Consider the following 14669-nt stretch of genomic DNA (forward strand, 5'->3'; position numbering starts at 1 on the left):
AAGGTCATTAGAGGAGATGACCTTCTGTTACAACACATGTTATGAAAGTCCAAAAGAAGGATTTTCGTATTTCTCGTGAATTTTAGAGACATCCCAAAAAGTATTGTTGTCGATTGTTCATTGATGTCAAGAAGAAGATAACAGACATTTGACATTGCAGCAGAAAACATGATGACGGCCAAATTCGGACGTATTTGTGGATCTTGCATGACACTTCTCGTCAAGAGGGAGCCAATATTTCCAACTTTTCTTGACAGATACTGTTACCAAGGAAACCAAGGATGCAGGAATTTCTCCACCAGTCAGAGAAGACCTTACATCATGAAGGCATGGCAACTGACGGATTATGGCGGTAACAAGAACTTTCGGTGTGTGTTTTTCTGTTGAAAATATAAAGATGGTGTCTGGTTTGCCTTTTTAATAAAATTATGAGACTGTCATTTTCCTTGGCTTTTAACTAACAGTAACTGGTATACCAGTAAAAGTTAGAGTTTATGTGATGTATCAGACTCTACCACGGTAGTTACATTACATGAACTCTTTATTTATTTATCTATCTATCTATCTATCGCTCCAACCATATTTTCATCCATTCATTCATGCTTTTGCTCACTCACTCACTCTCTCTCTCTCTCTCTCTCTCTCTCTCTCTCTCATTCATTTCTTTATTTTTACCATTCCCTCAGGTTTACAGACAATGCCCCGATGCCCCCGATAATCTACCCAAACCAGATTGTTGTACAAGTGTGTGCAGCCAGTGTCAATCCCTTAGACGTTATGATGAGGGGTAAGTACAGTTACTGTAACTTTCCACAGTATGAACATCAAATCTTAAGAAACTTTGCGTATGAGTATGGCAAGACCATAAGGGATATGACTGTTTAGTACTATTGGCATCTCTATTTACAGGGAAATCCTGTCAATCATCCAAATACTAGTAGATCTTGATTGAATCTGACCCAATTAAAGGAACGGTGAAATGGCTCAGGGGGTAAAGCGGTCGCCTGGTAAGAATTGCTTTGCATGCGGAAGGGTGGGGATGCAAACCTTGTACAGGGAATCTTTTTAAACATCCATTCTTTTATTTCTAGATAATCATTGTTGTTCAGGAATGTAATACAGTCTAATTTTTGCACCATTTTAAAGGATCATCCTCAAGGTTGAAGTTCGGGTCAGGGTGGACACATGGTCACAAGGTGTTATTCACATGATCCTGTTAACAGTGGCAAAAATATCTTATTTAATAACAGGAACACCCTGGTCACTTTTTGGTGGTCCCTTAAATGAATTTCCTTTTGACACAAGCTTTAAGAGTCATGACCATCTGTCCACATAGACCAGATTTTATCGGTCCCCTGAGTGGTTTTCTTGGGTCGTTTTGACTACAAATATACTACTAGTAAAAGAATTTGCAGGAAACAGAAATTATTTTGGGATATCGGATTGAATAGGGATGTCTCTGGCTCAATTTTTAGCAGCCTCACAGTTGAGCTCCTGGTTTCAATTAGTCAAGGTAACTTGATGACTCTAGTTCCAGTCCTGAGGTCAGGACATCTCTGCATATGCTGTACCATCAGAAGGGACGTGAATGGGGGTTCTGTGTTCAAGGGCTAGAACCCCTTCCTCTCATAATATACCCTGTGTACTGAAATAGCAAGGAAACTGCTGCCCTATGTGCCACTAGGTACTACAAGGGTCTGAAGGAAGAAATGAATGAACAAATGAAATATTGGATTAAATGTTGTTTCTCTATTTTTGTAGAAGGTTACGGTGCTGCAATTTTAAACAGACAGCGTGACCCAACTGGCGTGCTTCCTTTCATGGAGCCCAACGTCAACGAACTTCCCCTGGTCCTCGGGCGGGACTGTTCCGGCATCGTCATGGAGACAGGACTCAACGTGAAGGAATACAAACCTGGGGAAGAGGTACTTCAATTTCTTTACCTACATGTACTTTCGTAACCTTTGCTAAGGAGGCTATGCACCCGGGGTAGCCACCAGCTCAAATACCAAACCATCAATGCTCGAACAGACACTTACAGATCCCCATTTGTCCCATTGGAATGCCCTGCCTGGCTTGGTTGTGTCAGCTCATACAGTTGAGTCATTCTGAGCCAGGCTGGAGGCCCGCCCACCTTAGCCTGGGGTCTCGCCTCTCCCCAACTTTGCCAATGGTGGGGTCATATGGGGATACCCTCGGGCTGGATGATGATTATGTTTTTGTTAGTTCATTGTGTAACAAAAAGTAGCTGTAGATGTATTGCTAAAATTGATATTGGTACTATGTCTAAGATTGATGAACAGCTAGCAAGCTGATCCCTTCAGCAACTTCCTTTAGAACTGCAATGCAGCGGTTGATTATTGTACCTCCCTTTTGGAACATGATAGTGTAATGTTACAGTACATGTATTCATGAAGCAATCCTGTAAAACAGAACATTCAAAATTGTAATTTTGCACTAATTGTATGCAAGGAAACATTACTGGCAATACTGCAACAGTTAAGAAACAACTTTTACACTTTCAATTAGGTTAATTGGGGCTGGCTATGATTATTATTGTGTAATTTGTAAGATTTTTTTCACTGTGAGAGAACAAAACATTTTGATGTGAATAAAAGAACCAATATTGCAAGGCTCACAGTGCAATATTAGTAGGAAGTAGCTTGAAATATATTTCACTGACAAGAAAGAGATCATGGCAATTCTGGTATTACTAAGTAAATTTCAGAGTGGCAAGAGTGCAGAAGCCCTCAAATGTGGGTCGCTGAACCTATGCAGATGTTTTTTGAAAGCACACTTGTTTGCTCGGACTGCTTTTGACAAAGAGATCCCATGGAGATATTGCAATTAGATTCTCTGTGGGTGGCACAAGATGTGTCACAATTGCAGAAAGAACCTTAAAATACTCCTCTCTGTCAGCTGTTACCATGCAGATTAGTTTTTTAATCACAGCTGCTGTTACCCAAGTCTGCGGAGGTAACAAACGGTAACAAGTCTTACATGTATATGGGGTCCAATGTGGATAAAATCATGTAATGTTGTGACATTGCACGGTTTGGATTTTTGATGAACACAGAACTGTGTATTCAAATACATGTCATTCAAATACATATTGATAATTCTTGCCTTAAGGTTAATTGTGCAAGGTTAATTGCGAATTGCATTTAAAGACAAATCATTCTCCACAACTGGATGAGATAAGTAACAGAGATTGCTTATGGATGTTTCAAGTGACATCCATCACTCTTCTTCAGCACCACTGTCTTTACTTAAACACATCAACAGCTGCGTCACTCACTCACTCACTCACTCACTCACTCACTCACTCACTCACTCACTCACTCACTCACTCACTCACTCACACACTCACTCACTCACTCACTCACTCACTCACTGTCCGGTTTATCATCTGTTGTTCCCCGTGGTACTCTCCAAGCAGAGGAGGGGTTGACAAAAAAATGACAAAGTAGAAAGCCTTACAAAAACGCCTAAAAACACGTCAAAAAACAGCCGGAACCCCTCCTCTGCTTGGAGAGTACCCCGTGGTGCGGGGGTTAGACTTTCTTGCACACATATGCGGGGGTTGGATAGCAGCTTGCCAGGCACCCCTGTCTGCTGGGTTGGCTCGTAGTAAGTTGAGGTGGTGAAGGTCTTCCTTTATGTTGTCAGACCATCTCTTGCGAGGTCTTCCCTGTGGATTTCTTCCCTCTATTAGTGTGGTTTACGATTACTAAGGAAGGCTATGTTCTTATTTTCACCTGTCAGTGCATGAAGGGAGGAAATTTGTGTTATGTACCTTTTTCAATGGCACAACATTGCCGCCTGTCAGGGGTTTGAACCCAGAACCTCTTGATTCTCAGGCAAACTCTCAAACCATTACGCAACACGATGCCACATATGCTTAAGGGTGGTTGTGATGAATTTAGTTTTCAGTGGTAATTCTACACCAAACCTGATTGTATTGTTAATATACAGAATATTATCCTGCTACACTCAGGTGTGGGTAGCCGTGAACCCCTACAAGATGGGCACACATGCAGAGTTTGTTCTGGTCACCAACAGCGAGGTGAGGATGGTTTCAAGTAACATGCATGGGTTGCCTTGTCTGGATGATAAGATTGACCCACTAGTGTACAAAATAAAGCAAAAAGCTGGATCAAAAGTTTCAGACAACATTTTTGCACTCTTTTCATTACAGACTGCTTTTTAAAGTTAAATGTGCCAATGCCATGTTCATTCATTCAATCATTGTTTCTGCTCTGCAGATTTCCCATAAACCAAAATCGTTGACCCATGTGCAAGCAGCCTCCATTCCTTACTCCGGTTTGACGGCCTGGGCCTCACTGGTCACCCAGGGTGGACTGAATGAGAAAACAGCCAAGGGGAAAAGGTAAGTGTGCTGTGTCCAGCATAATTTCTACCCCTGCCAAATATTTGCCCCAACACTGCTTGGGGGGTTGCAGTATACCCTAGGGGAGAGCGCATCACTCTCTTGGGTAAAAGTCTTAGCAGATTTTGGGAGGAGGGGAAGTGCTGTGGAGGCTAACCTTGATCCGACCCTAACCCTTGCCCAAAACCTTACCCTAGCCCCAACCTTAACCCTAACTCCACTCACGTGCAAAAATCAGGCAGCACAGAAATTTTGCTCCACACTGGTCACATTCATTGTACGATCTTGGCATATTCTTGCATGTGTCGTACAAACATCTATCCTTGTGTTAGCTTAAAGGTGTTCAACTTTAAGATTACTTAATACATGTACATGTGTATAAAAAGTCAACTTTCAAAATGTATCCGGTGATTATTGGATTTTCCTGATGTTCTGTAACTTGAATTCAGTTTATCAAGAACAATGTATGCTTGCCCCACCACAGGGTGTTGGTCCTTGGGGGTTCTGGAGGTGTGGGAACGTTTGCTGTACAGGTAAGAACCAAAAGGTTGGGGGTTTGAATCCCAGTCTAGCTTTCAATCAGATAGAACATGAAGCCAACAGTGGCTTATTTAACTGTAATCATATATTTATTAATGAGAAGACAAGTGGACACACTATAATGTGTCACAATTCAAATCATCCATTCATTATCTAAGTCGTACTTGCCAAACCTTCATGCAAAATCAGGCAAACTGACCTGTCCCTGGTGCTGATCTCCATAAACATTATTGCAAGAACACTTGTCCTTGGTGTTGAAGACCATCCACACAAACACATTTACACACACAAACATACACACACGCACACACACACAAAGGAAAACGTCTATGTTCTTAGTACTGAACACCACCCCTTCCCCACACAAGGCAGACATTCCTGTCCTTAGTGCTGAACACCACCCATTCCCACACACTAAGGCAAACATTCCTTTCCTTAGTGCTGAACACCACCCCTTCCCCACACAAAGGCAAACAATCCTGTCCTTAGTGCTAAACACCACCCCTTCCCCACACAAAGGCAAATACTCCTGTCCTTAGTGCTGAACACCACCTTTTCCCCCACACAAACGCAAACATTCCTGTCCTTAGTGCTGAACACTATCCAAACCCTCACACTAAGGCAGACATTCATGTCCTTCGTGCTGAACACTATCCACACCCTCACACTAAGGCAAACATTCCTGTCCTTAGTGCTGAACACCACCCCTTCCCCCACACAAAGGTAAACATTCCTGTCCTTAGTTCTGAACACCACCCCTTCCCCCACACAAAGGCAAACATTCCTGTCCTAAGTGCTGAACACTATCCATACCCTCACACTAAGGCAAACATTCCTGTCCTTAGTGCTGAACACCACCCCTTCCCCCACACAGAGGTTAACATTCCTGTCCTTAGTGCTGAACACCACCCCTTCCCTCACACTAAGGCAAACATTCCTGTCCTAAGTGCTGAACACTATCCATACCCTCACACCAAGGCAAACATTCCTGTCCTTAGTGCTAAACACCACCCCTTCCCCCACACAAAGGTAAACATTCCTGTCCTTAGTGCTGAACACCACCCCTTCCCCCACACAGAGGTTAACATTCCTGTCCTTAGTGCTGAACACCACCCCTTCCCTCACACTAAGGCAAACATTCCTGTCCTAAGTGCTGAACACTATCCATACCCTCACACCAAGGCAAACATTCCTGTCCTTAGTGCTAAACACCACCCCTTCCCCCACACAAAGGTAAAAATTCCTGTCCGTAGTGCTGAACACCACCCCTTCCCCCACACAAAGGTAAACATTCCTTTCCTTAGTGCTGAACACCACCCCTTCCCCACACAAAGGCAAACAATCCTGTCCTTAGTGCTAAACACCACCCCTTCCCCACACAAAGGCAAATACTCCTGTCCTTAGTGCTGAACACCACCTTTTCCCCCACACAAACGCAAACATTCCTGTCCTTAGTGCTGAACACTATCCAAACCCTCACACTAAGGCAGACATTCATGTCCTTCGTGCTGAACACTATCCACACCCTCACACTAAGGCAAACATTCCTGTCCTTAGTGCTGAACACCACCCCTTCCCCCACACAAAGGTAAACATTCCTGTCCTTAGTTCTGAACACCACCCCTTCCCCCACACAAAGGCAAACATTCCTGTCCTAAGTGCTGAACACTATCCATACCCTCACACTAAGGCAAACATTCCTGTCCTTAGTGCTGAACACCACCCCTTCCCCCACACAGAGGTTAACATTCCTGTCCTTAGTGCTGAACACCACCCCTTCCCTCACACTAAGGCAAACATTCCTGTCCTAAGTGCTGAACACTATCCATACCCTCACACCAAGGCAAACATTCCTGTCCTTAGTGCTAAACACCACCCCTTCCCCCACACAAAGGTAAACATTCCTGTCCTTAGTGCTGAACACCACCCCTTCCCCCACACAAAGGTAAACATTCCTGTCCTTAGTGCTGAACACCACCCCTTCCCCCACACAAAGGCAAACATTCCTGTCCTTAGTGCTGAACACTATCCAAACCCTAACATTTTCCTGACCCCCAGTTGTTAAAGGCATGGGATGCCCATGTGACTACAACATGCTCCAGGGATGCCATCCCCATGATGACATCACTAGGAGCAGATGACATCATCAACTACCAGGCCCAGGATGTCAAAGAACAACTGAAGAGAGTTGACAAGTAAGGAAAACCTCTTTTTACTTGCGTACCTTCTCAGCCATACGGGGAGACGCCACTGTTGGCGCCTGTGCCGAGACCCCACAATGACAGAGCTAAAAAAGGTAGCTTAAAGCATTGAAAAGCCTTTCTTGGGGAAATTTTTTGGTGAAATCTTGGCAGTTTTAAGGTGGCTATGACAGGACATACTTTATACTTGTTGAATTAGCTCTAAAAATCATCTTGGGGTTTTCAGCACCCTCAAGAGATAATGGAATGATCATGAGGTGGGTCTTTGAAACCAAAAGGATGATTGTAAGCACTCTGAATGGGAGGTGGGCGGTTATTTGCAGAATAACCAATAGAATTTGTTGGAAATGCATTTGATGGACAGTTGTCATAACAGGTTAGCATTTGAGGGTAAGTTTTCATGGTGTGAAGTTTTGATACCTGAGATGATGACACCCTTTTGTCCAAACGACAAGGATTCAGAAGCTTCTAGAAATTTAAAGTGCTTTATTTTTTTATGTCCAAGGTGCACATATCTTCAGCAAACCATTTTGCCACACAATGTACCATGGGTACATCATACAGACCTGAATGTAGTATCCACTGACAATTTTCTAAAGTATATATACTGTACACAAATAGTTAGAGATTGAAAGTCTAAGATACAAGTTCTAGTGCCATAAGAAGTCAGTACTTTTTTTTTAATCCATTACAATAGTCCAAACATTTTGTATATTTACTGACACGTCAGACAGAAAATAATGCACTATATCTACATTTGGCATTTTCCTGTAAAGGAATTTCAAATAAATTCTGGTTCACAAATATCTGCAGTACATTTTTGTACATTCATCTTTTTTACTTCAATCTTACATAACCCTGCAAAATGTCCATGTTCAGTCTGACATTTCCTTGTGAACCACACATGTTTACAGACAGCATTAAAGAGAAAGAAAGACTTGACTTGATTTGGGATCCACAATTAGCTTACAATATGAATGTAGCTATTCTTCCTGTAATGCAATCGGGTTGATTGCTGAGTTCAAAGTCATTAGCACGACCATCCCATCCCATAAAGATCGGAGTAGTTCCTATTGAGTTTGTTTTTCAGCCATCACATTTTGAATGCATTAAATTTTACAGTTGAGTCAAGGCAGTTCTGTATCAATAACACTTCTTCCATTTCAGAAGACCAGGTCCAAAATACTGTACTAGACCATGTACAAGTCTAGAGAATTTTCATGGTATCATCACCAATGCAGCGTTTCAATTAATTGTAGCTCAATGACATCTAGAGGACATCTTTGCTCTCTCAAATAACCTCTATTAAGTGTGTATAGCTCACTGGAGATCAAATTAGAAGAATACAGAAAGCTTGCTGATTGTATACACATAATATATATATATAATGGTCATGTACTTGCCATTCCCGTGAAAGTGATACACCAGTTGTGTATTTTGTTTCCCCTGTGTAGCTCTACAGTTCTCACTCAGTGTTCAGTTATATATAGGCAAGTTCTACCATGACAACATTTTCAGTGTTCATCGCTTGGGGTGAAACAGTTTGAGGCCCTCCCATGGCCAGGTTGACAGGGGTATTGTTGTGTTCTACGGTGGGCTGATCTGCTGGTGTGTTTTGTACAGCTCCTCCCATGGCCAGCTTGACAGGGGTATTGTTGTGTTCTGCGGTACGCGCGGTGGACTGATCTGCCGGCGTGTTTTGTGCAGCACCTCCCATGGCCAGGTTGACAGGGGTATTGCCATGTTCTACAGTGGGCTGATCTGCCGGCGTGTTTTGTACAGCACCTTCCATAGCCAGGTTGACAGGGGTATTGCCGTGTTCAACCGTGGGCTGATCTGCCGGTGTGTTTTGTACAGCTCCACGTGCGGCACCTCCTTGCACGTTTGGTGGCACACGTTGTTCATCCTGTGGATTGTCCCGGTTGCCCCGTATCATGGTGACAAGTGCAGTTATATGTAGTACCCGGTAGATAGCTGTCATGTTTTTCCAGATTCCCTTCCTCAATTCTGAGGTACGGATGATACTTACAATCGGGTTGATTGCTGAGTTCAAAGTCATTAGCACAACCATTCCACGTGGTCCAGTTGGGAGTTGGCAGTACTTATCTTGGCAAATTGGGATGAGTACTAGAGGTAAAAACCAGAAGGTAAATGCAACCACCACATGGATCAGTACTGTCTTTATCTTGTTCAGGCTTTTCTGATATTTTCTTTCTGCCACATTTTGTGCCAGATTATGAGGCTGATTCTGCCCTGTCCTGTTTTGTGTGGGATTATTGCCTTGAAGTGGCTGGGCCCCTGCTGGCTGCCCAAACCTGTTCTTTTGACGTTGTTTTAGAGTGATAAATGCACTTATAGTTGTAAACAATGCAGTACAAGCCAGGAGTAGGATCATTACACCACAGAGAACTGTGTAGGCAATGTGGAAAAAGTTTAAACAGTTTGGTGTAGGCATATTCAGACAGTTCCAACCCATACTGGGTGTAAGACCAAACAAGGACAGAAGGAGCCATGTAGAGACAATAGCTACACCTGCATTACGTTTAGCAGTGCCAGCATGGTTGTGGAAGTATGTGGGATACCTTACAGCAACATAGGAGTTAATTGACTGAAGCGCTAAAGCTGATGAAGACAGAACCTGACTAGTTATTGCTAGAGTTACAATGTTCATTCTTGTGTACATACCAGTCACTTCCATCTGGCCTACTATAGGATAGCACAGAAGAGCAATACCTGCAAGAACAGGTATATAAACTGACCCAAATGTGAAGAAATACACAGCGGGAGTTTCTTCACGACACGCACACTTTGCACGTACGTGTATTTCGTCACGTCGCGCTAATTTGGCACGCGCGTGTATTTCCTCTTCACCACAAGAGTTGACACGTATTTCTTGAGCGAATTGAGGTGGCAAACAGACTGCACGCAAAACTCCCCCCGCCCGGCGGCTACTATTTTCTGCCCGGGGTTCAGACTCAATGTTACGGTAAGCAGACTGCGTGTATTCCTTCCGTCAAGGCGATCTTTGCACGCAAAACTCCCCCCGCCCGGCGTGCTCGCACGGTGGATGAGTTTGTCTGGTAAATTGAACCACACGTTATCGGGATTCATTGTATGTGCGCCCCACGTGCCAACATAGGGTTAGGGCGTTGAAAATCTGTCCGTAGATCTTGTGTTTGTCGAAAAGAATTGATAATAACACGAGACACACAGCGTTTTAAGACTGGTGGGTGGCACCCACGTGTCAGTATCGTGCTAGTGGAAGGACTACACGTGCGTGTCAAGTAGCCATCGTGGATTACTTAGGCATGCGCTCGGCGTGCCAACATCGCGCTAGGGGGAAGGAATACACGCGCATGTCACCCATTCCTTGTGCGGGCGTGTCAACGGTTCTTTGTGCGGGCGCCCAGCGTGCCAACATCGCGCTACGAGAAGATATACACGTGCGTGCCAACATCGCGCTACGGGAAGTTATACACACACGTGCCAACATCGCGCTACGGGAAACTTTATACGCGCGTGCGAATATCGCGCTACGGGAAGCAATACACGCGCGTTCCAACATCGCGTTACGGGAAGTTTTACACGCGCGTGCGAATATAGCGTGTGGTGACGAAACTCCCGCTGTGTATTTCTTCACCTGAGGTACCCAAAGTATAGCTCGCAAGAATGTCCGCCGAGGCAATATTTGCCATGTAAAAGAGGTAAGGCTTGTGGAGTTCTCGGTTTCCGATGATTCCCCAGAGCACAGCAGCATTGGTGATGATGATGAAAGCTGCTGCCAGCCAACAGAGTACAGTAATCTCAGTCCCAAACTCTTTTAAGTACATGGAGCAGGTTTCTTCAGCCTGGTTGTAGGACATAGTCTTGTTCTGCAAGTGCCACAGGACACAGATGAGCCACCCAGTAAACTCGTGAATTGACGTCTCGTTAAACTCCACCGGAAGGACAGAGCTGTTGTTGAACATGGTGGAGCTGATTCTGGTCAGACGCAGCCTGAGGGACGGACTTCAGCGGGATGTGAGATCACTGAGTCTGTTCTGCAGTTGGTGACCAGAAAAATGCTGGACACAGAATGTAGACGCACCTGATCAAGAAGGCTGTCAGTTCTGTTTGTGCCAGAGTGTGTCAGAGCTTAAGTTGCGTCATGTTGCTTCAAAATTGCACCAATCAACGACCAGTGTAGTGCTGATTGGTAGATTGCTGAATGTGTACAGGATTTTATTTTGGGCTTTGGCTTACATCAGAGATCTCCTGTAGTGCAATGTGTGCATTGAAATGGCATCCTGCGGGCAGTTGTTGTCAGTTACAGTGCGACAAATACAATAGCTGCAATCATTGTGGTCCATTCCTTGCTGATTCCATTATGCATGCAGGTTGATACAGTACAACCTGGCTCACTTTTATTTCCTTAATAGATTTCTTCTATAAATGTCCCAATGATAGTGTTTGACAATTATATCTGCTGAACTTATAGTCTGGTCACTGTCAGTGGTAATCAATGCATGGTTGTTCTATAACAAGATAGAAGAAGAAATCTGATATAGTGTCAATGATATTTTGTCATAAAGGGCAAAGTGAGATACATGTACATGAATGTAAGATGGTAGATACCAAGACTGTTTTGTGTCCTAAAGATTTATCAATGAACATTAATATTCTTCCAAACATGATGAATGTTATAGGATGTCACACTGATATTTTGCCGTCTTGACAAAAATGTTTTTAGATTAAATCCTACTGAAATTTTTAAAAGAAAAGTATAATAAGTCAGAATTTCAACATTTTCCCTGGCTCCCTTCCTATCCCTCTTTAACACAGGTTTGACCTAATCCTGGATGGAATTGGAGGTGACACAGAGAAGTATCTCTTCAGTACCGACTATCTGAAACCCTGGGCAGGGGCCAAGTATGTCACCCTCAGAACCCCCCTGCTGAAAAATGCCGACTCACTCGGCCTTACCGACGGCTTACTCAAATCAGGGATGTCTCTGGCTGGTAATGCAGTTAAGGTAAGACACTCTGTCCAAGATGAAATTAAAATTGTTTACAGGTAAAACTGCCCATGTAGAAGAAGACCACTCACTATAGACAGGATTCTTAATGCACCGTGTGATATGTTCTTAAGATTAATGTGTTTAAGTTTTATCTATCGAAACCTGACCACTTTCTGGCAACTAGCAATGAAGTGCTGTGTGTTCGAGCGTGTTCCTTTCGTTAATTAAAAGAAAACAACAGGTTACAAAGTCTTGTTTCAATGCATTGCAACATTCATGTGTAACTATACAATTAATTGCTCCCAATGTGCAAATGTTGGCGATGCATATAGTTAGGTAAAATGCCTGTCCAGTGTCCAGTATATGGAAGTGTGAACAGTTAGGCAAATGTCTAGTTTGGTGTATCAGGGTGTAGGATTGATAATTGAAAAAAAGGTTGTGTTAGCATTATCTACAACATAAAGCATTCTTATCTTTGAATGATTGTAGCGATTTTATACACTACATACGCTCTCTATATACATGTATAACATCAAGAAGCTTTTGAATCAAGATGACCATATCAATATGATCCTTGTAGGCTTCATGTCATTTCAACTTGAGAAGGACCAGAAGACTGATCAAAAGCCTGTTTGTTAGAGCCTTACTTTGTATATGGAAGTATCATTTGAAATCTCTACAAGATTAAAGGATACTTTTGAAATACATGCAACTATCTGATGTTTTGGGTTCAATTCTGTGCCTGCAGGGTTTGGCATCTGGCATCCACTATCGCTGGGGATTTTTCACTCCTGATGGAATGGCCTTGGACAAGATGGCATCTTTAGTGGACCGGGGGAAGGTAAGAAAATCTCATTATCTCTTCCAAGACGACTTGGTGACAGTCTTCACCTGTTAGTTGTGCAACCAGTGACACTAAAAAACAACTGTTCCATGATATATATTATCTAAACCATGATATGTATTATCTAAATGAACATACTAGACATTTTTACAAAATCTGATGTTGGTGAACATTGAACATCACAAATCATGCTTCCAGTTCTTGATTCTCATAATCAAGTTAATTCCGTCCATTTTTCTGTTCTTTTGAAAGGAAAACAAAGCATCTTTAACTCTCAAAGTTCCCCAACTACATGTAGACCAGAGACATGTGACCTAAAACTGGATTAAGATCCTTCAAGGTTTTCATCTTTTTCTTTACAGATCCGCCCAGTGATTGACAGAGTGTTCACCTTCGACCAACTGCCAGCAGCGTATGAGAAGGTCGAGCAAGGTCATGCTCGGGGGAAGACGGTCATTTCTATTGCAGAAAAGAGGACAGAGATCGATGACAGCTCTTCTTTTACTAGCATCATTCATGCTTAATTTTCGATAGTAGAAACAAGTGTTGGACACATATCCCAATCATGATGTTATAACGTACAGAGAAGAGATGCTGTCCAAGTCCTACTCATGTAACCCGTAACCTTGAAGTGGCCTTCGGGTCTTGTTACATTATTTAAATTTTTGACCATTAAGTAATACATGTAGTTCAATACCTAGAAGTGGTATCTTGGTCTTGCAATTGTACTGAGCAAAATTTTAAAAAAAAAACACACTTCATCTGTACACTACTAGATGATTTCCCCTCAGTAACTTTACGATCCCTCTAAGAAATGGTTGTTTTTAGAAACATAGAAGAGGGCAGCCTTAGACAACGGCATTTCTTTTGGCAGCATTCTTGCTTGTTTTTTAGATGGCTGCATGTATCATTTGCAAAGGTGTGTAAGTTGGAACAATTGATACCCAGTTTTCCAAGATGATTCCCCTTCTGTAACTTTACAATCACACCTTTCGGTAACATCATAGTTTCTGTCACATAGAAGAGGGCAGCATTAAACGAGAGCTCTTCTTTTAGCATCATTCATGTTTGATATTGAGGTAGTATCAATGTATGTATTACTTGTAACACTATATTACATGATTTCTCTGTCATGACTTTCTGATCATACCATGGTTATTTGGATAGCAGAGAAGAGGGCAGCATTAGACCACAGCTGTGCTATTGGGTAACAAAGTTCTTTGTCCTTATAAGTGTCTATAGCTTGCTGAAGTTTCGATGATCATCTGTCACTTACATAGGTTCCAACTGTAGCCGGGACTGCCATGCTAGGATTGTGTGTGTAACCTTCTCACTGCTGCTTAACCACAAAACCAATACAAATCTGGTGCCAAACAGCTACCTTAGCAGGCTGAAGGTTAACGTGCCAGAGGTGTGGTTCTCATCAAATAAGGGACCTCCATTTCATGTTTTATCCGAGGGACGTCCCTACCCAAAGCTAGGTACTCTTTAACACCTGAGTCGAGTGAGGAAAGTTGGTGTAGAGTTGACAACCCAAACCACAAGGCCACTGCCACATACATCTTCATGTACCTGTGCATCAAGCTGAACATGGCCTCCTGACCTTCCCTCGGTTAGTAGTGATTCAGCTGGTGTTTGGCGCGGTCGATTGGTGTTTAGCTGCGGCTGCCAAATGCTTTCAAATTTTAAAAACATTTG

General features: G+C 43.0%; 1 protein-coding gene across 1 annotated transcript; it reads left to right on the forward strand.

The window, feature by feature from the left end:
• The first annotated feature begins 4 nt into the window (after positions 1 to 4).
• On the forward strand, positions 5 to 14194 carry LOC136434694 (reticulon-4-interacting protein 1 homolog, mitochondrial-like). The gene is made up of 10 exons (XM_066427682.1): positions 5 to 368; positions 687 to 787; positions 1762 to 1925; positions 3998 to 4066; positions 4266 to 4390; positions 4875 to 4923; positions 6989 to 7125; positions 11953 to 12142; positions 12876 to 12968; positions 13334 to 14194. Exons 1-10 carry the CDS (start codon positions 169 to 171, stop codon positions 13493 to 13495), a joined length of 1290 nt encoding a protein of 429 aa, XP_066283779.1. The 5' UTR covers positions 5 to 168; the 3' UTR covers positions 13496 to 14194.
• The last annotated feature ends 475 nt before the right edge of the window (positions 14195 to 14669 follow it).

This window comes from Branchiostoma lanceolatum, chromosome 1 (genome assembly GCF_035083965.1).
Source record: "Branchiostoma lanceolatum isolate klBraLanc5 chromosome 1, klBraLanc5.hap2, whole genome shotgun sequence".
Taxonomy (NCBI): Eukaryota; Metazoa; Chordata; class Leptocardii; order Amphioxiformes; family Branchiostomatidae; genus Branchiostoma; species Branchiostoma lanceolatum.